General features: G+C 41.6%; 1 protein-coding gene across 1 annotated transcript in view; it reads left to right on the plus strand.

Moving 5' to 3' along the window:
- The window catches only part of Acadsb (acyl-CoA dehydrogenase short/branched chain), a 31,284-nt gene extending 23,495 nt beyond the window's left edge, over positions 1-7,789 (plus strand). Inside the window, exons 8-11 of the mRNA XM_069988237.1 lie at positions 796-885; positions 3,768-3,905; positions 5,713-5,812; positions 6,936-7,789. Of these exons, the coding sequence (XP_069844338.1) occupies positions 796-885; positions 3,768-3,905; positions 5,713-5,812; positions 6,936-7,006 (399 nt within the window). The 3' untranslated portion in view covers positions 7,007-7,789. The remainder of the gene's footprint in view (positions 1-795; positions 886-3,767; positions 3,906-5,712; positions 5,813-6,935) is intronic.
- Positions 7,790-21,657: the final 13,868 nt, after the last annotated feature.

The following is a 21,657-nucleotide window of genomic DNA, read 5'->3' on the forward strand; positions in this document are numbered from 1 at the left end:
ATATAGAAATTCGCTAGCAGTGAGGCAGGCCAGCTCAGATTGGCACCACATCCTCACCTGTTCTTCACGCAAGATAATTAATGTTTCTGCCAGATGCTCGCTCTCGTTGTCTCAACCCTGGCTGTGCAGTAAATCACCCAAGGCGTTTTCAGTGCTGATGTTTAGGCCGTGCACCACTGTCCCCTTCCTTCCCAAGATTGGATTCTGTTCTTAACCCTGGTGTTAGACCCGGACTGTCATTTTTTTCTTAAATCAAGAAACCCAAATGATTCTGATGGGCAGCCAGAAATCCCTCCCTCTTATGTTGTAATGCCCCTTCCCTGAAGCTCTTGCTAGCCAGTCATAGTCAGAACAGGAAAGTAGGAGGTTAAGAGAAGACTTCAGATTTTTGGAGGGAACATGCTTCTAGTCTTTGAGGCTAGTTCTGGGCAAAACTTCTATGGCTTAGCTAGCTTTATGCCTTGAGAATTAGAAACTAAAGGAAGAGATTCCTAAACAGTAGCCTGGTTGCATAAACTCATCAAGGCTGGGAGATTTATGTCCATTCTAGAATTAAATACTCATTCAGGTGGAATCACTCCATATTGTCTAGCAATTACTAGCAATCTAGCTGTACATCTGCAGTGCATAAGGATGTGTAACTGACACCCAACACATGTTATCTGGTAGATCCTGGTAGCTCCAGGTCTTCCTCACCTCAACTAGTCCTCTGCCTATAAAAGGAAATTTCAAGTTAGATAAGTAAAAGCATACTTGTAACACAATAAGAAATGCTTGTCTTCTGGTTTTTGACAGATGCTGGGGCTGGCCCAAGGATGTTTTGACTACACCATTCCATATATTAAAGAAAGGATACAGTTTGGCAAAAGAGTATTTGATTTTCAGGTATATTAATTGATTCAGCTCTTTCTACTGTTCTAGACTTTCCCCCTCTTCCTGTTAACAAAGAGTTGTGTTGAAGAGCCACAGAGGGAATCCCTTGAGAAGATTTTAAGGGGAGAGGGAAGAGGAAGCGGAATAGGTTATGAATGCCTTCCTCTTCTCCCAGGACAGAAGCATAATCGTGGAGACTAGCTGTGGCATATCTGGAAGGTCTATTTACCCATCTCCTCACTGCTTGATTAGTACAGCAGCAGGTCTTGAGTCAGACTTGGGCTCAAAAATCTAGTTCTTCCAGCAAGGCGCTGGTGGCTCAGGCCTGAAATCCTAGCTACCCAGGAGGCTGAGATCTAAGAATCTGGGTTCTAAGCCAGCCCAGGCAGGAAAGCCCATGAGACTCTTATCTCCAATAAACCACCTAAAAACTGGAAGTGCTATGGCTCAAGTGGTAGAGTGCTCGCCTTGAGCTGAAGAGCTGAAGGACAGTGCCCAGGCCCAGAGTTCAAGCCCCATGACCAAAAAAAAAAAAAAAAAAAAAAAAAAATTCTAGTTCTTCCACTTACAGACTGAAAAACATGCAGCAATCCCTACACCACACCATGCTCATAAAATAAATTTCAGATATGTCAAGGAACTAGTGTAAAGAAGCACAACTTTAACAATCATAGGAGGAAGGAAATAACCTTTATGACATCAGGGAAGAAAGAATTTGATAAATAAGACAAGACACAAAGGATCAGAATTAGTGAATTTGACTAGAAAATATATTTTCTGCAAAAAAAAAAAAACTTAAGAAGACAAGGAAGAAGATACTTACTCTGTGCCTTTTAAGCTTCTGGGTATTCACAATTTTGCACATAACCATCGATAAGAACAATCTGCAGGATATTTGCAAACTGTTATTTTTTTCCAGTTTATCCCTCCTTTTTGTTTAAGAAATTCTATTCCTGGGTTAAGTAATTACCTTAATCAAGATTCCCTGTAACCTCTATCCCACAGTATTAAAATTATTATTACTATTATTGTCCGTCATGAACTCTGGGCCTGGGCACTATCCCTCAGCTCTTCAGCTCAAGGCCAGTGCTCTACCACTTGAGCCACAGCAACACTTCTGAGTTTTCTGAGTGGTTTATTGGAGATAAGAGTCTAACAGAGTTTCCTGCCTGGGCTGGCTTTGAACTGTGATCCTCAGATTTCAGCCTCTTGAGTAGCTAGGATTACAGGTGTGAGCCACTGACACCTGGCTTTAAAATTATTTGTTTCCTGCTAGACTCCATAAGTCATTGGGATATAATGTACAGTGCGACACCTCCGTTGCTTAGTAGAGTAGAATGGGTGCACAATAAAGGGCTGTGGATAAGTAAGGAATGGGAGAAATTTCAGCCTATAATAAATAGCTCTATATTTCTGATAAGTTGTTTATAACTAAATGTTAATATTCCTGCTCTTGCTAAGTCAGTCTTTTTTTCCCCCATTAATAGACATTTAGTGACAACTATCACTCTAAAATTACAGGGTGATAGTAATTTTAGGGCAGTTTTTATTGTCCATCTTTAAAAATAGAATAACTGATAACTATTCTTAGATATTTCAGTAGAGCCACATTAATAGAGTTAGTTACATGAAGGAAGAAATCTGGTTCTTCAAGTAATACCCCATTGCTTTTGATGTCTTGATACCATATGCACAGTCAGAAATTTCCTAACTCAGTTAAATAAAAAATATAGTCAAGCTGGATATAGTGGCTCAAGGCTGTTCTCCTAACTGCTGGGGAGGTGGAGACCAGAGACTGGGGCATCAAGGTTTCAGACAATGTAGGCATAGAAGGTTGCAAGGTTGAAGTGGCCTTCAACCAATGGCTGGGCATGGTGGCCCGTGTAGACCTGTTACTGCTGCTATGGAGAAAGCAGAATAACTGGGCACAACAGTGCAGGCTTGTCATCCCCAGAAACAGGGAAGCACAGTAGGAGCCTCACAAGCCAGGCTGGCCTGGGCATAAAATGAGGCCCACCCTCAAAATTCACTAAGGCAAAACGGGACTAGAGGCATGGTTCAGAATGCCTGCCTAATAAGTGTGAGGTCCTGAAAGAGAACCCCAGTACTGCCTCCCTCCAAAAAGAAAGAAAGAAAAAAAAGAAAGAAAAGAAAGGAAAAAGGATATGAGCAAACATGTGCTCTGCTGTGATTTTCTTTTTCTTTTTCTTTTTTGTTGGTCGTGGGGCCTGAACTCTGGGCCTGGGCGCTGTCCCTCAGCTCTTCAGCTCAAGGCTAGCGCTCTACCACTTGAGCCACAGCGCCACTTCTGGCTTTTTCTGCTTATGTGGTGTTGAGGAATGGAACCCAGGGCCTAATGCATATAAGGCACTGAGCTACCTTCCCAGCCCCCTGTTATTTAAATCTTAACAAATGATGAAATTTGACATTTTTCTAAGAAGATTCTACAATACCTATAATGTTTCATTTTGTTTTAGATTGCAGATTTTTAAATGTTTAATAGATATGAATGTGCATTTTTTGTGGTATATCTCAGGTGTCAGTGTTTAGTATCCTCATTGGACTGAGAGATAAAGTGTGTTAGAAATCCTAATTTTAGCTGGGCGCCGGTGGCTCATGCCTGTAATCCTAACTACTCAGGAGGCTAAGATCTGAGGATTGCAGTTCAAAGCCAGCCCAGGCAGGAAAGTCTATGAGACTTTTTTTTTAGTCTATGAGTGAGACTTTTATCTCCAATAAACCACTTAGAATACCGGAAATGGTGCTGTGACTCCAGTGGTAGAGTGCTAGCCTTGAGCTGAAGAGCTGAGGGACAGTGCGCAGGCCCAGAGTTCAAGTCCTATGACCTACCAAAAAAAATCCTAATTCTCTCAACTTGGGCCTGAACGTTACAGGGGCTCCAACATCAGGTGGCACACATGGCTACCCAGCTGGAAGCGGCGAGGCTGCTCACATACAACGCCGCCCGGCTCGTCGAAGCCGGGAAGCCGTTCATAAAAGAAGCTTCTATGGCCAAGTACTTTGCCTCAGAGGTAAGAGGATTAAAAAAAGGAATCCAGCCTTTATTTTTTCACCTTTTCACTTAAGAGTGCTATTTGAACTTTGGTATTCTTCAAGTAAGACAACATGGCCTTCCCACTTTTTACAGGAGAAAAGTGAAGGGTCTGTAGGAAAAAGCTTTAATTGTGTGTGATCAGGATGCTCCCATAAGCAGCCAGTTCAGGGAGACGCAGCCTCCTCTGAGCCATGGCTTCAAGGGTGTGGTTTCAGGTTGACCAAAGTGAATGCTGCCTTCATTACAAGAGCAAATAATATGTAAAAACCCCAAGGAAAGAAGGCTAGGCTAAATGGTTTCTGCACAAATGTGTGCTATGTCATACTTGAAACTTGGACTAAACAATACACTCAATTCACAGGGCATCTGTTTCCCAGCCTTTGCAGTATGTCTAATGTACTCCAGGGCTTTAAGTACTCAGGGATAATCTCTCCAGTTCCTAAACCCAATGGCTTACCTGGACTTCCCTAACTGCTGCCTCCAGCCTGTCTACACAGTGCTCAAGTCAGAAACCCGAGGGTCGGGACACACCACCTGGCTTTGGTCCCCTCACACTGAATCCACGTACCCCTAAAGACATCTGAATTTACATGTTTCTTTTGTATTCCCCCCCCCATCACCTGCTTATTTATGTGACCTACATCCTTCCTGACCGGTGGCTTCTCACAGCGGATGGAATGATACTGGTACTCATTTCCGACCGTGACTAGCGCAAGCAAATTACCAAAAACATTTAGTAGACTAAATGTTATTAGTGCCCATTTCTGCAGGCCAGACTCTGGAAGGAGTATCACAGAATCAAATGGGTTTCATGGGGTCAGCAGAGCAGCCTTTGAACGCTCCTGGGGAAAATCCAGGGCCAGCTTCTAGAGGAGGCTTGGGTCAATCCTTGACTTGTAGACTCTCCATCCATCTTCCCGGCCTGCAGTGTGGAAGGCTCAAGTCTCTCTCCAACCCTTACTGCGGTGGTCACCTTGCCTTAGAAGCCAACTCTTCTGCCCCATTCTGTCCCTTGTAAGAACTGCTGCTGTTCCATGACCCTCCTGATCATCTAGGATAATAATCTCTTCATCTCAAGGGCCTTAATTCAGTCACAGCTGCACAGTCTCTGCTGCCCTGTAAAGCAGCATATTCAGTTTCTGGGGATTCGTCTGGGACTTCCTTAGGAAAAGACCATAATGTTTAACCTGTTTACCATTCTCCAAGACCCCTGCCCTCCTTCTCTTCTCTCTACTTACCCCGACAGGAGCCCATGGCCATCTCTGGGGGTGGGGGGACCTTTGGCTCTTTCACCCCCTGAGGCGTTTGTTGAAATGCCCCTAACTCAAGCTTTAAGTCTTAGCCAAGCTGTTTCCTCAAATAGGTCACCATCTAAATCACAATAGCTTTCCTGGCAAGCTCTTCTCTCCTGTGCATTTTATCCATTTCTGTGCTTGTTGGTTTGAAGTCTGTCTCTAAATGACCAAAGGGGTCATAGCTGCCCATCCCTCATCAGAGGATGTGGTATAAAAGAACGTCCTCGAGAAATATTTGCTAATAAATGGCAACCAGTCAGCAGTCTCATATGTGTGACCAACACTCTGGTTTTCTTCAAAAATTCTGTGAGTTGATGGGATTTTTTTAAAGAAAGCCGTCGAGAAGGGGATTAAAAGGACAACACCGATTTATAAAATAGCTCCAGTGCTCCCAGTTGCCTGTAACAGTGAATCCATGTTACTATAACTGTATTTATAATGTGCAAGTACTATGTCCTCAGCCCGGAGTCTGTGACTTGCTCTTGGTAGATTTCAGGGATAACAGCAAGTAAATGCATCGAGTGGATGGGAGGAGTCGGCTACACCAAGAATTACCCTGTGGAAAAGTTCTTCCGAGATTCAAAGATCGGTAAGTAGTTTTTTCTATTTCATTTTATTTGCCACTGTGTTTGGCCTGTTCGTTGATTTTATAGATAAAGGCAATTTTAATCTCATCACTACAAATTGTTTGGCTCTTCTTTTGGCTAGATTTTTTTTTTCCTGTCTCTTCCTAGCAGAAAAATAGATTTGTATTTTTAAAAAACATTGAAATTGGCTTTTAATTTTTTTCTATTGTTACTATCAAGGTGATGTGTAGAGAGTTACAGTTCCCTAACTCAGGAAAAGAGCCCATTTCTTATTGGACAGTGTCACCCCTTCCCTCACCCTCCACTTTTTCCCTCCCATCCCCAATCCCGAGTTGTATAGTTCATGTTCAATATCGTGTCTGGTGAGTACCATTGCTGCATTTGCAAAGTTGCCTTTTTAAATGTCCCAGCAGGCCTTTTAGTAACAAAATCTCCTATTTTCATTTTCTTAACCAAAATTATGAAGATATTCTCTTAGTGTAGTTTAATTCTATTCTTTGCAGTATTGTCCTGCTATCAGAAGCTAAGTGCCTAAGCAAGCCCACACAGTCCGGTGCTTCAATACCAGAAAGGAAAATAAGTACTCTAGCTCCAAAAGCTGTCTCAGCCAAGCCTCTGCACTGATAGTTTAAGCAGTCTTCAGCCAGGCAAACCTGACCAGGAGCTAAAAGCAAATGGAAAATTGTGATCACTTCATCAGATTTACTTTGTCCAGTAGCTGCATAGTCTGGACTTGGAATGGTAGTGTTATAAGTAATAGTTTTGTAGCAAATACAATGGTGATATTTATGGAATTCATCTCTTTTGTGTTGGTATGGGTGTGGGTGTTGGTCCTGGGGCTTGAACTCGGGACCTGAACTCTGTCTGTGAGCTTTCTTTTTTACTCAAAGCTAGTGTTCTACCACTTGGGCAATGGCTCTACTTCTAGCTTTTTGTTGGTTAATTGCAGATAAGAGTCTCATGAACTTTTCTGACCAGGCTAGCTTCAAATTGCAGTCCTCGGATATGAGCCTCCTGAGTAGCTAGGATTACAGGCATGAGCCACCAGCACCTGGCTGGAACTTATCTCTCATACTTAACAATGGGTCTAGTACTAATCCCTCTCTTTGCTCTCTTTTATTTAAGGTACCATATATGAAGGAACTTCCAATATCCAACTGAACACTATTGCAAAGCACATTGATGCAGAATATTGACACCCATCGAGTTGGGCTCCTTCCTGGTCACTGATTCGCCATTGCAGACTACTGTGCCTTCTGAGGGAGTGGGCTTCTACAATACCAGAGGGCCCTGAACCTCCTTTGCTTTTTCCTCCTTTCAGTGTGCTTAATTTAAGCACAAGAGATCATTTCTAATACAGGAAAACAAATATGCTCATATTTTCTCTAAAACTTTTAAATTTTGCACAGATTTATATTATCATCCTAAATTTCAGAGAATATGGAGTTTCAGCCTTTTGGAAAATGAAGACATCTGAAGTATTACAGAAATGGTTACTTTATATTACCACTAAATCTTGATATTGTATCATCAGTCAGAGAAGCATTGGTTATCCTGGGCAGTTTCTATTTAATACTTTACAGATTCAGTTGTAAGTTGCTAAATGAGGTAGAAACTGATAAAGGAACTGATTTGGAAAAATCTTAAACATCTAGTTGTCAATATCAGGAAATGAGCAGAAAATAAGAATATAACTTTATAGGTCATCTAATTGGCACACATACAAAATGAAATAACAACCACCAAAAAGAAAACCTGATTTTAACCAAGTAAAGCAGTAGTATAGTGCTATCATTGATCTGCATTTTCATGGTTGTTTTGGCAGTCATTTTAAAACCGGTCTCTACCTTAGTTTTCAACTATAAATAATTTGGTTTAATAAGAAAATATTTGAACATTATAGTATTTACCCAATCATGCATTATTTGTAAATAGTACAATATCTGTGTTTTAACTGAATAAATTTTTTCTCAAACTTGGCTATTGGGCATTATTTAATTTAGAGTAATTAACTCAGAAATTGGGTTTTGGTTCAGTGATTCTCAAGGAAAAAAGTAACTAATTCTATAAAGAAGTATATCAGGGCTGGTAAGTTGGCTCAATGGTAGAGTGCTTGCCTTGCATGCATGAGGCCCTGGGTTCAATTCCTCAGCACCACATAAGCAGAAAAAGCCAGAAGTGGCACTGTGGCTCAAGTGGTAAAGCGCTAGCCTTGAGCTGAATTGCTGAGGGACAGTGCCCAGGCCCAGAGTTCAGGCCCCACAACTAGACCAAAAAAAAAAAGTATATCATCATCTTCAAATGGATGGAGAGGTATATTATATTTGAGAAGGCAAATGGTAGACACAGCCGTAGCCTTTGAAACTCTATCTTGAGTTTGCGTCTGATGGAGAATCTGAAGCCTGTCATTACTTTAGTTAAATCGAAGGTTGGGCCTGATATGGGGCTCAAAATTTAAAGAAGTGGCCAGATGCTGTGGGGGAGCTGGACTCAACTCATCAAGCCAGTTAATGTTGTTAGAGATTTCGTTGGATGAGAGAGTGAGTTACTGAATCAGCGCAGAGCTGCCGGGGGGGGGGGGGGCGGTTGGGGGGGGCATTCTTCATATTAGGAGTGCTCAGTCAGCACAGTCTACTCCAGGTGCCAATACCAGTCCTCTGTTCTCAGACTGGGGAGGCAGAGCATAGTCACGTGACAGCTTCCTGTTTCCTGACAGAGGAGCATGGCTTGGAATGAAAAATGTCCCAGGGCTCATACAGCTGCTGAAAATCACCATTACTGTTAAATGGGGAGCATTTTAGTATTTTAATGAAAAAATGGAGTTTATTAATAAAACCTGACATTTTCAAAGTCATTTTGCCTTGCACATTCATGTTTATTGAATTGGATTCATTTCTGCAATGCAAATCTTAGTTAAATATTCGAAATTGTATAAATACAATTGAGGTAGGAATTACATTAAAACATTAGGTAGAAATAAGGGCAAATTTAGATCTGGAATCCAAAGAGATAAAATTTACTTGACTTACAAATAGGGAAATGATAAAAAAAATTCCTCATCCAGACTTGAGAACAAAAAGCATAATCTGATAAACAAGGTGGGTGAAATGCTGTAGAGGGGCCTGGACACTTTAACCTCTGTGATTGTGAATGACAGCTAGTGGAGTAGAAGCAAGTAAACAGAATACCAGCATCTACAGAAGCAAGTAACAGTATGGCAAGTGTCATGTTCAAACTCACAGAAGCAGAGAGCCTGCCCAGACATCTGGACTTTGAATGTTTGTTTGGCAGGTATATTCTGTATATGTTCACAAAGGACTGTTAAAATTAATGGTTACTGTTTAAGAACAGAAGTTCAAAGACAGCCTGGGCAGAAATGTCTATAACACTCATCTCCAGTTAATTACCAACAGAAAGCTAGAAGTGGAGCTGTGGCTCAAATGGTAAAGGGATAGCACCCAGACCCTGAGTTCAAGCCCCAGGACTGGTGCCCATGCACACACATGCGCGCGCGCTCGCGCACACACACACACACACACACACGAATGAATGGTTATTATAGTTACTCTATGCACCTGCCTTGTGTTGGTGAACCATCCTGTTGTCTTACCAAAGCAGATGCCGTGGGTTTTCCCTGTAGTTTCTACACTAAAGCTTTCCTTCTCATACTAAAACTTTGGGGTCTATCTTGAAACTATCTTTTTTGGAAGGGAGACACTGGGGTTTGAACTCTCAACCTTGAGCCATGCCCCTAAGCCCTTCAAACTATCTCGAGTTTGAGTCTTGTGCAGAATTGGAAGCCCATCATTACTGCTTGGTAAATTGAGGATTAGACCAACATGGAACTCAAAATGTAAAGAATTAGCCAGACTGATGTGGATGGAACTGGCCTCAGCCAGCAGCCAAGTTAATATCTTTAGAGATTTTAATAAATACCACAATATAAATCACTTCAAGGTAGTTAAAACAAGGAAGGCCTTAGAGTCTTCCAGCTAAGTATCTCATATTAAAGGATTTTTTTTTTTTTGGTCCAGTCTTGGGGCCTGAACTCTGGGCCTGAGCGCTGTCCCTCAGTTCTTCAGCTCAAGGCTAGCGCTCTACCACTTGAGCCACAGCACCACTTGCGGCTTTTTTCTTTTTTGCTTATGTGGTGCTGAGGACTCAAACCCAGGGCCTCAGGCATGCAAGGCAAGCGCTCTACTACTGAGCCACCTTCCCAGCCCATATTAAAGGATTTGTAACCTAGGTTACTTTCTCAAGATAGTCCATCTGAGGCAAAAATTCTGGATGTATACTTGTTTTATTCTTTTTTTGTCAGTCATGGGGCTTGAACTCTGGGCCTGTGCGCTGTCCCTCAGCTCTTCAGCTCAAGGCTAGCACTCTACCACTTGAAGGACAGTGCCACTTCCGGTTGTCTGGTGATTAATTGGAGATAAGAGTCTCACAGACTTTCCAGCCCAAGCTGGCTTTGCACCTCAATCCTCAGATCTCAGCCTCTTAAGTAGCGAGGGTTACAGGCATGAGTCACTGGCACCCAGCCTGACTCTTAATCAATGTTATTATTAAATACAGTCCCTGCTCAACAGGGTTTTCATCCTTGTTGTATTTTGTTGATTTATTCCATGTTGACCATTTCAGAAGTGTTAGGACCGATCAATGACTACATAAATTAGTCACTTGCCAAAGGCACTGGCATTTGGCAAACACTCCTATGTCACATGTGAAGATCATTGTGTGTGATCATTTGGCTGCATTGTTGTATGACACGTTAGCTCATGCCATATGCCTGTCATAAAGTGAAGGCTTCATTTTAATGACATATATCAAACTGTATTTATTGTTAGAAAATCAATATTCTGTGGAGAATGAAAATATAAAGCACTAAATTATCTGGAGACGTTTGCTATTCTAATAAAGTAAAAATTGTTTGTTGCACATTCAGATGAGGGAAGAAAATAATGCAATCTTCTTGCAAGATGGACACAACCCCTTTGTTTACCAAGCTGATAGCTCGCCTCTCGTGTATGCTGATTTTCTTTGTTTTCAGAGAAGAGGCTTATATAGACGAGGTTTAAATTCATGATGCAAAAAAATTTTTTTTCTAGAAGACTCTATTTTTTCCCCCGTAGCAATATAAGCAGCTCTTAAGTAGAGAGGTCACCTCTTTACAGTATATCCTGCCTGTGAGATATTATCTGGCTGATGCTTACACCTGTGTGTTACAGTATTGTTTTTGGAAATTTATATTACCGAACGCTTTATTCAGTGACACATGGCAGTCTAAAACCATAGGAAATATCAGCTTATCTCTCCCTTTTATTTTCTACACATTTTAGAAAGCTAGATAACCAGTCCTTTTTTTTTTCTTCTTCTTCTTCCTGTCACTCAGCAACATGTTTGAGTGGTCGCTACGTCCTAGGTACTGTGAGCTCTGAGCTTCCATTGTAAAGATGAGCAATAACTTCATTTCAATGTGTGCCCAGCTCACTGTCTTTTTCTATTAGTGTGCCCTTACAAATATACAGGGTACAAATCTCCCAAGGTCAACTCTATGCACATAGTTCTTTAGCGCAGTTAGAATGATAGCCAGCACTAATACCTCTTGAGCTGTAGCATGTGCTAGCCATCATCCCACACTCTTGACACAAACTCTGAACCGAATGACATGGGGATTCCATTTTATAGGCAAGGAGACTAGGGTGTAGAGATGCTAAGTAGGAAGGTACCCTGGTGCACAGCAGGGATGGGATCTACACCAGACCAGTTCCCCTGCTTTCACTCCTTGGGGTCTTTGCGGCTTTTTCCTCTTTAGGAGCTATTCAATAAAATGCAATCCCCAAGTAGCCTTTATTAGCTGGTAATTCTTCATGAGTGAGGGTGAGGGTTTTTTTTAAGCAGAGAAGTTAGATAAAATAAAGGGCCTGCAGCATAGATGAATAGATGTGGGAGCAGGTGTGTTTGGGGAGAGTGGAAGAGCAGAGGAGAGTTAGAAGTGTAGCTCAGCATGAGCGCATTTGCCCAGCATGTGTGTGGGGCTCCATCCCCACATCACCAAAAAGAAAATAAATAAGGGAAGGTGGACAGAGTGACGCAACGATGCCATCCAAGAGCATTGAAAAGAGAATGGAGGAAAGGCCCTAGTGTCATCTCTGGGAATCCACAGGAACATTCTGGATGCCAGGTTTGACTAGATCTGAAAAAAAAAAAAAAAAAGAAAATAATAACTGAAAGCTTCCCTGAGGTATGAGGAATGACAAAAGAGCAGGATTAAAATCATCAGTGGTGGCTACAGAATGTTTGAATTGTAGTTATTGCCAGAAATAGCACACAATATAAAAATAATAACTAGGCAGTCTAATCTGAGGATGTTCAGTGGTAGAGCTCTTGGCTGGCATTAGTGCAGTTTCCATTTGATCCTTAGCACCATAAAAACAAGGAGGGAGGGTCAGAAAAAAAGGAAAGAAAGGAGAGAGTGGGAGGGAGGGAGGTGAGCAAAAGGAGAAAGGAAAAGAGAAGGAAAAGGAAAAATTGTAAGCAGGAAAAAGTAAGTTGCGAATACACATATACATATTTATAGATGCAAATGGATTAATCCTACCTACCAAAAAGAAAATGTGTTCACATAAAGCAAAAGAAAAAAAATTAAGTTCCAGCTACATAAAATAGAAACACCTAATGTAAGAAAAGAAAAAGGGGGAAAGATGAGCTCAACAGACAAACAGGTTTTGTTCAGTAGGGCAACCAAGTTTTCAGCCCTGCTAAAGTAGATGTGGCATCCCGCCTTACAGCTAGGGTCCCTTTTTTCATCAGGCAGAAGAAGTGAAGTCAGGCAGGGAAGATGGCAGCAGGGTGAGATGGGGTAGAAGAGTGATTACAAGGTCTTAACAGCATCTGTGTCCACCAGGAGTGCCAGGCATGGTCTTGGTCTCAGGCCCTATTCCAAGACTGCACGGTGCTTTTGTTTCGGGGAAGGGTAGGTATGGCTGTCAGCGGGGAGGGTGAGTGCTTTCAGGTTTTTTTCCATCACCTAAAACAAATCAGTAAAGAAAATTGGAAAGAGATGGGAAAAGGGGATACAAATGAACAAAATCAAAAGTAACAGCAGCAATGTTAATATCTAACAAAACTGGACTAAAGACCAAAGTGGCAAGGTACAGTGATTTATGTCTATGATCCTAGCTAAGAAGGTAGACTCAGGATTAAGATTTGAGGCCAGCCTGGGCCAAAAGTTCATGAGACCCCATGATTAAATTAAATCAATTTAATTAAAATTATGTTTTAAGCTGGGTTTGATAGTACTTGCTTGTTATCCCAGCTAAATGGAGAGCTGAAGTCCAGGTCAGCCCACACATAAATGTAAGCCCCTATTTGAGAAATAACTAAAATGGGGGAAAAAAGATGGATGAGGATCAAGTGGCAGAGTCCCAGCCTACCAAGCACAAGGTCCAAGGCACTGAATTCAAATCCTAGTACTGCCAAAAAAATAAGGGGGGGACACAAAAGAAGAATTCACCAAGAAAGTCTGCTAGTCATGAACTTTATGTCCCTAACAACATGCAAACAACATACAGACAAAAACAAATACAAATACAAGGTAAAAAGTGGCTAAACCACAATCACAGGTACTTACTTTAAGATCAGTAAGAGATAAGAACAGGCATAGCTTGATTAACAAGTTGGTTATGGCCGGGCGCTGGTGGCTCACGCTTGTAATCCTAGCTACTCAGGAGGCTGAGATCTGAAGATCGCGGTTCAAAGCCAGCCCGGGCAGGAGAGATGGTGAGACTCCTATCTCCAATAAACCACCAGAAACCGGAAGTGGTGCTGTAGCTCAAGTGGTAGAGCACTCGCCTTGAGCTGAAGAGCTGAGGGACAGCACCCAGGCCCAGAGTTCAAGCCCCACGATGGACAAAAAAAAAAAAAGTTGGTTATATAGAGAGGGAACTTTGTTTCTTTCCAAATGCAAATGAATGCTCATTAGAATTCTGTTCAAGAGAAATCTCTACCAATTCCAAAAAGTCAAGATTTTATAGGCATTCATTATCTACCATGATAAGTAAATAAATGAACAACAGAAGGATAGGTCCCCTAATTCCAGCTATTACCAGCTTGGGAGGCTGATGCTGAAGACAGTCCATTTGATGCTAGCCTGGGCTACATAGTGAGACCCTGTCTCAAAACAGCAACAAAGATAAGGATTTTAACGAGCTAAGAATGACTTTAAATAATATGGACTGACTAGAAAATGAAAATACAAATTACAAATGGTTAGCAGAACATAACTAGCCCAGCTATTTTTGTTTCTAAGAGGAGGTATAGAAAGGTTCCTATTCCTTTCTATAGGTCTGAAGTACATGCTGAGAACCCCCTATATGAAATGCTTGGGGCAAGAAGTGTTTCCAATTTCACTTTTTTTCAGATTTTAGAATATTTGCATATTCATAATGAGATAATCTTAGGGATGAATTCAAAACTAAGCATACATATGTGTAACCTTATATATGTGTGTGTGTGTGTGTGTATATATATATATATATATATATATATATATATATATATATATGCTGTAAGCAATAGCATATAGATATATAGATTTGGATATATAGATACAGCCTAAAGGTAATTTTATACAATAACATGCTTGTACTTGGACTGCAACCTGTAATACAAAATCAGGAATGGAATTTTCCACATCTTGTTGGCACCCAACTCAGAATTAGGAGCATTTCAGATTTTCCATTTAGAGATGCTCAATCTTGTAGTGAAGAATTAGAATTGGCCAAGTAGATGACTAAACAAACATTGGGAGTACATACAAGATGATTCTTTAGCAATTGAGAAAAAAGAACAATGAATGGAGATAAAAATCACAGCAAGTTGTATTGAAAATAATGAGCCACGCCATAGTATTTGGTGCAGAACAGAACAGTTACTTTTATTTCTGTGTATAAGCAAGTACTATATGTAAATTCTTAGGGGGAAAAAATGCAAAAACTTGAAAAGCAATGTTACCACACCTAATTTGAGGGACTCTACCGAGATGGAGGAGTCATTAGCAACATCTCTACTATTTGAATTTCTGCAACAAGAATAATGTTGCTTCCATAAATGGAAATAAAATGAATGCTACCTATAGTGTTATTGAAACCTTTCATTTTCAAACACTCTTTTCCCTAACTGATCTTTCTGCTTCCCTCAGATAACCACTGACAAATAGGCACCTCCATCCAGTCCCACAGGAGGGTAGGCAAGGGCTGCAGCGTGGCCCCCAGAGGAGTTGATATTAGTGGGCAAATGGTAGCCCTATCCAAGTGTCACTGCTTGTTCTGATCAAAACCATATGGTCCTCCTTCGCTGAACAGGGATTTCCCAGGCCTTCTTACACTTACAGCACAAACTAGGCTGTCTGCACTGGCCTTAGGTTTTAGGTCTTGTCTTTCATTGTGCTTTGACATGATTTTATGTAATTTGGCCTGAAGTATTCAAATGTCAACATGCCCTGGAATTGAAAGTATTTGTTTCAAGGAGAATAAGAAATTTCCAAACTTCTATTGCAGTCAGAGGACTCAGACCCAGAGAATAAATTGAGTGGATGAACTCTCTGCCTATTTTTGTTACAGACTGTACGCTAAGAATGGTGGTGTATGTTAAGTAATATATAAATATATACATAATCTCCTTAATTTTGCCTCTTGCTCACAAAATCTAAAGTATTTATCAACTGATCCTGTAGGGAAAAGTTGGCTAACCCCTTAGGAAATAGTTGTTTCTAAATCAGGAAGTTGGTTAGTGTCTATAGGTGTCATACAGAGTGGGTGGGAGAGAAAGGGGAAAATAAGTAAAGGAGGAAAAGAAGGGAAAAGAGGAAAGAGGGAGGGAGGGAGAGAAGGAGGGAGTGATATGCTTCTGCTTCACTCTCTTTAAACAAAGAACAAATTCCCATGGTCTGAAAACGTGGACAATGTTTTCCTTCCTCCACATAGCCTGCTCCCTGCAACCAGTGTGTCCTGCTCACTTTGTTAATGGATCTGAAGTGTCCTCAAAACTCACCGTTTTACTCTTAACTGGTGGCCTAATCTGTTGGCTCCAACTTTGTTGGTTTCAGATACATTTCCTCTTCCTTAGCCCCATGCATTTGTTTGTTTGTTTATTATCTGTAAGTAGTTATAAAGGAGTTGCCATTTTGCAAAGCAGTTTATGAATACAGTGTATTTTGATCAGTGTCATTCCTTTCAGCATTCTCACCCCTCCTTCCCTTTAGCCTCTCTTGACAACTCTTTTCACTGACTCTTTCCCAGTTTCTTTTCCTTTAGGTTGCAATTTCACCATGACTTGGCCTTCCTATTCCTTTTGTTCTCTGTACCGATGGTTCTCAAATGTCTCTGGGCTTCTGAAGAGCTGTGAGTGGCTCAGAAGTGCAGAGCCTATCTTTTAATCCCACCCTGTTGGGAATTAAAGTATGTGGATTTGGAAAGGCACACACATTCAGACCATGGTAATAGGCTACTTGGCCTAGGTAAGCTTTGGCTTCCTAAAATATAAAATGGCCATGATGATTTCACCAATGCTTTCCCCAAAGGGTTGCTGCAAGGAGGAAGTTCAAGATGTGTGTTAGCCTCCGGCAGAGTACCAGGCCTATAACTAGCCACTCAGTAAATGCCAGCTGGGAGACCAGGGTGTGTCTCGTGATACCCCCTTCCATTCCATATCTCATAAAATGAAATGTTAACATGTGGGTTAGGGAAATCAATGTGGAAAACTTCTGAAATCCCACTTTTTCTCAAGTGACAGCACCTGCTTAGGGAGGGAAATATCCTGACCCATTTGGTTCCAGGTCACCCACCAAGGCCACTGCCTATGTCATACTGTGCAGCCAGTGGAAAATGCGGAAGCCAGTCAAGCTCTGTGTCCACTCCACTGTGATCTGCATCTGTGGGCCAATCAATCAAGAGAGAGTGATTTTTGCTGGAGCACTGTATCCTACCCAATCACCAAAAGAGGGATTCCCCATATTGATGCCTGTGGCCTGCTTTCATTTTCCCAAGAAGCTTTTCAGATCACACATGGGAGGTTTGCAGGCGTTTTGGTGGATTAGTGATGAGGTGGCGAATTTCCACCTAGTTTCCACAGGAATACCTACCTCACTAGCACTGTGCTCTGTTGAATAAAATTGAAATCATCAGGCCCTTAGAGGCATTGCAAGGACATTTTTTTAAGCCAAGGAGGAAAACCCCAGAACATCTGCTGGAGAACACACACACACACACACACACACACACACACACACACACACACACACACACACACACACACACACACACACACACACACACACACACACACACACACACACACACACACACACACAGAGTGAGAATACATTCTCACTGCAGCCCAGCAGATTCAAGGATCCACAGGGCTCTTTTCTCCCTATACTATTTCTTCATCCTAAATCTCTGGGCTTCATTTACCACATCCTCAAAATTAAAGAATAAAGAAGCCTAATGGATAGTTAAAGGTGTAATTAAAAATAGGCAACCAGCCCTGTCTCTCTCCTAAATTGGTTGATTTATGCCTTGTTGTGGGTTTCTTAGAGGACACAAAAACTATTAATTTGTATGTGAAAAGGACCGAGGAGTTAATCCTAAAGATCCTAGCAGCTTTTAAAGACCCGAATCATATGTTGAGCTCATTTAAAACTTGCATAGGAAATTAAGCCAGAATAAAGCCTTTTAATTTGAAAAGTGCATCTATAGTTGCTGTCCCTAGGATATCTGCGGGGTCATTATTCAGAAAGGTTAAGGAGGACTTTATTTTTTTATATTCACTCTGTATTTCCCAGTTACTGCTCACCATGATGCATTTCACTCAGAAAGAAGAGATAAAAAGGGGGGGAGGGGAGTTTTTTTATTCATGCTCCACTTAATTTCCTTGCCTGAACGCCAGTCCCAGCTTAATGAATGTAATTGCTACCTTTGATGAAAATACTATTATCAAGATCACACATTACATTGGAAAACAGTTTTTCTTTAAACACAGCTACTGCAGTCTCTAATTATGCATGTAACAAGTGTCTCCTGAACAAAAGAGCGTGTTGTCTACAATTGGTAGGAATTGGAGCAAGGCAAATTCGAACAAAGGACAGATTAGATTTGCTCCCCGCTCCACAAAGCCCATCCCTCTGATTAATTTCCTGCAAAAACTAAAACAATTCTCTTAAAAAGCATTCACCCCCTTCTCCAGAATGATCCATATGCCATTTGGGCCTTTCTATAGGATGATAATGGCCCCTGATTTGAACCTGTGTTCAAAAATAAGAAAGGGCTTTTATGAACTTCCTCTTTCATATGCAAATGAGCAGCACAAGATCTTGAGGGATAATGAGCCCCCCAAAAAGTGACTTTTCAGTCACTATAAAAGAGCTCACTGGTAGGGGAAGGCCTGTATTGAGCATATTCAACCCAATTATTTTATTAGTCTCAAGAAACGAGGCATCTTTCTGGAAGTACTTCTGTGCCTGTTGAGACAGAGTGACAACAGCTTTCATAGACCATCATTTTCTGACTTCCAATCAGAATATTTTTCATGGATTCATCATTAAACCCAACGCAGACTTGTTAAAGGTTTAGGAGACTGGATTTTAAAATGTACTTTACTCTTGTTTTAGAGGGCTGCCTTGGGCAAATTATTGGGTGTATGGAATAAGATCCTTTGGGTCTCATTTCTTCACCTCAGATATGAGAGCAGGTGAGATGATCCTGTATGGGCAGCGTCTCAGTGTTACCCTCAGCAATACTCAAACACGAAAGAAAAAAAAATTTAAAAACCTAAATTAGTGTCTGTTATAGTTTGGAGGTGAAGTGTTCTTCCTAAAAGGATCATGTGCTGTGGGTCCAATGGTTGAGAGGAGATTGAATCATGAGGACTCTGTCCTAATCAATGAATTCGTCCATTGAGAGATTCATAATTTGATAGCGTAATTGAGAGGTGCTAAAAGATGGAGCCTGCTTGGAGAAGGTCACTAGAGAGTACTCTTATTCCTGGCTCTTTTATCTGTCTATCTATCTACCTCTGTCTTTGTCTCTGATCTCTATCTCTCTGATCTGTCTCTGTCTCTGTCTTTTTCTCTCTACTTCCGGACCATAAAGAGGTAAGCAGCTCCCCCTGCCCCCGCTGTGCCTTCTCTCCTATGATGCTTTGTCTTACCACAGGCCCAGAAATACAAGGCCAAATAACCATAGGCTAAAAACTCTGAGCCAAAATAAATCTTTTCTCCTTTTTATTCATTTCTCTCAGGTATTTGTCACAGCAGTGAAAAGCTAACATGGTATGCAATGAAATATTGTCATCTATATGTAGTCTAGGCAGAGTCAGATGACCTGGTTGTAATTTCTGGTCACAATTTACCCCTTGTGTGTCCTGGAAAAGTATCTCTCATTCTATGGTTTTATTTCTTCAACTTTAAAATGAGGATAAAGTTAACAGGCTAGTGAGAATTAATAATGTTTACAGCAATACCTAGCTGTCAACATTAAGTACCTATGCAGTATAAATACTTATTCCTATTAATACTTAAAGCCTGAAATTCTACCTGCGTGGAATGAAATGAATTTCCCAAATGTAGCTCACCACCTCCTTGAGCTCTCCTAGATTGAACCCTCTCCAGACTATTCAGAGAACTTTCCAGAACCCATTTTAAAGAGGTCACAGATCCAGAGCTCTTTTCATCAGAGTTCTACTGACCCTTTCCTGAGGCTGATGTCTTGTACCAAGGTTCCTCTCCCAGATATGGTTCAGAACCAGCCGAGAAACACTGAAAAAAAGGCACGTTTCTTATAGGAGGAAGAAAGAGCTGAGTGTATAAAAGGCCACTTGTGGCTCCTCATTACCCTAGGATCCATTACCTTGTCCTCCAGGCTGCCTGCCCAGGACAACAAGAGTCACCATAATGCTGCTTCCACTAAAGGCCTCTCTATGAAAGTAGCTTCCATGCAGACACCCCCTTCTGCCAACTCTAATGTCTGTCTGCTCAACCCATCTCATCTCTTCTCAGTGATTGTCCGTCGCACTAATTGTCAGGTGTTCCAGAAATACATTGCAAAACCCGTACAAATTGATTGCAAAATGAAGCTGCAAATTGTGCCACCCTTGCAGAATTTCATGGCATCATGAAAATGATCTTGGAGATTGATTTGAATGTTATGCAAAGCCCTTGACAAATGAGGAACCAGCCATTCTTGAGTTTAAGGGGGGAAAAGTAGATGTGGGGGATGACACAGAAGACACTCAAAAAGAGAGTGATTTGAGTGCCGGGATTAAGATATGCCCTTGTGACAATGCATGAGGAGTTGGGATAATTTTACAAAATGACACTCTCTAAGACCATGCTGGGAAAATCAACCACAAAGACAGGCCCAGAGTGAGCCATCATGCAATTTGTTGCTGAAAAGCCTACACACACACCCCCACACACACATGTAACAATTCATTCGTTCGTTGCTCACTCAAAGATTACAGATGAAGCTGAAGCCTTAATTGCAAAATAAGATGAATTTGTTTTTGTAAGTCGTAAGGCAAATTTAAGTTTTATGACATATTCTATATCAATCTTCTTGTTTTCACATTTACTAAAAAAAGAGATTCATGTGTGATCAGTTAGAAGACAGATTTTCCCAGGACCAAGTTTCTTGAGTGACAAAGACCTTGTGTATACATGCCAGATAACACTTTGGGACACCAGAGTGTTTGGGACACCAGCGTTCTTTGCTTTTTTTGGTGCGGGGATTGGGGCTTGAACTCAGGATCTAGGTGCTGTCCCTTTGCTTTTCATTCAAGGCTGGCATTCTACCACTTGAGTTAGAGCTCTGCTTCTGGCTTTTTGGTGGTTGAGTGAAATCTCACAGACTTTCTTGCCTGGGCTGGATTTGAACTATGATCTTCAGATCTCATCCTGATGAGTAGCTAAGATTACAGGTATAAGCCACTAGTGCACAAAATTAATTCCTTGTTATATTAGAGGCTCAATGTTGAAGAGTTTCATTACATGTCTTTAACCAGTATAAGCACAAAGTAAACACACACACACACACACACACACACACACACACACACACACACACACACACACACACACACACACACACACACACATATTCCCTGAGCATTTATTTCCAAGTTCCAGGTGGGATGGAGTCAGCATGTCTGTGTTATCCTGGAACGGGAGTGTTTCCTGGGTTGAGTAAACTCTCAGAAGCAAGCAAGCTCCTAAACCTTTATGACTGGTATGGTAGTTAGAAGGAAAGGAGCACTAGGGTCAGGTTCACAGTGCTTGGCTTAAGGCTTGGACATGAGGGACTGAAAGACATCTGAGGGGCAGCCCCAGGCAGTCACCAGTGAATCACAGAATCTAAACTCTGCAACTACAGACAATGTTCTCGACCTACCTTTCCCAGTACCAATGGAGACTCAGCAGAGAGTCCGAAGGCGCTGGCTTGTATAGTGATGGTGCTGTTCTAGTCCTGGAACTTTACAACCCTCCAAGCAGCCTGCTACCCACCTGTGCCAACCAGAGCTCAGAGACCCCGGAGGTCTGTTTCTCACAGCAGAGAAGAGGTACAGGGACTGGCCCAAGGTGTTCCAGGCAGTGCCCTAAGCCTGGACAGTACAATTGTAAGCAAGGACTCTTCACCACCTGCCACCCCTCCCCCAGAAAACCCCGCTTATCCATCACTCACCCCATTCTTCATGCTGTCTGCAGACATGGAAATTGGCTGGAGCAATTGCACTAAGGAGCCCCAACGAGGGGATGGCATTAAAGACACGCACACGCTTTGAGGCAGCATCTCTT

The sequence above is a fragment of the Dipodomys merriami genome, unplaced genomic scaffold (assembly GCF_024711535.1).
Source record: "Dipodomys merriami isolate MVZ:Mamm:240054 unplaced genomic scaffold, mDipMer1.0.p SCAF_35, whole genome shotgun sequence".
NCBI lineage: Eukaryota > Metazoa > Chordata > Mammalia > Rodentia > Heteromyidae > Dipodomys > Dipodomys merriami.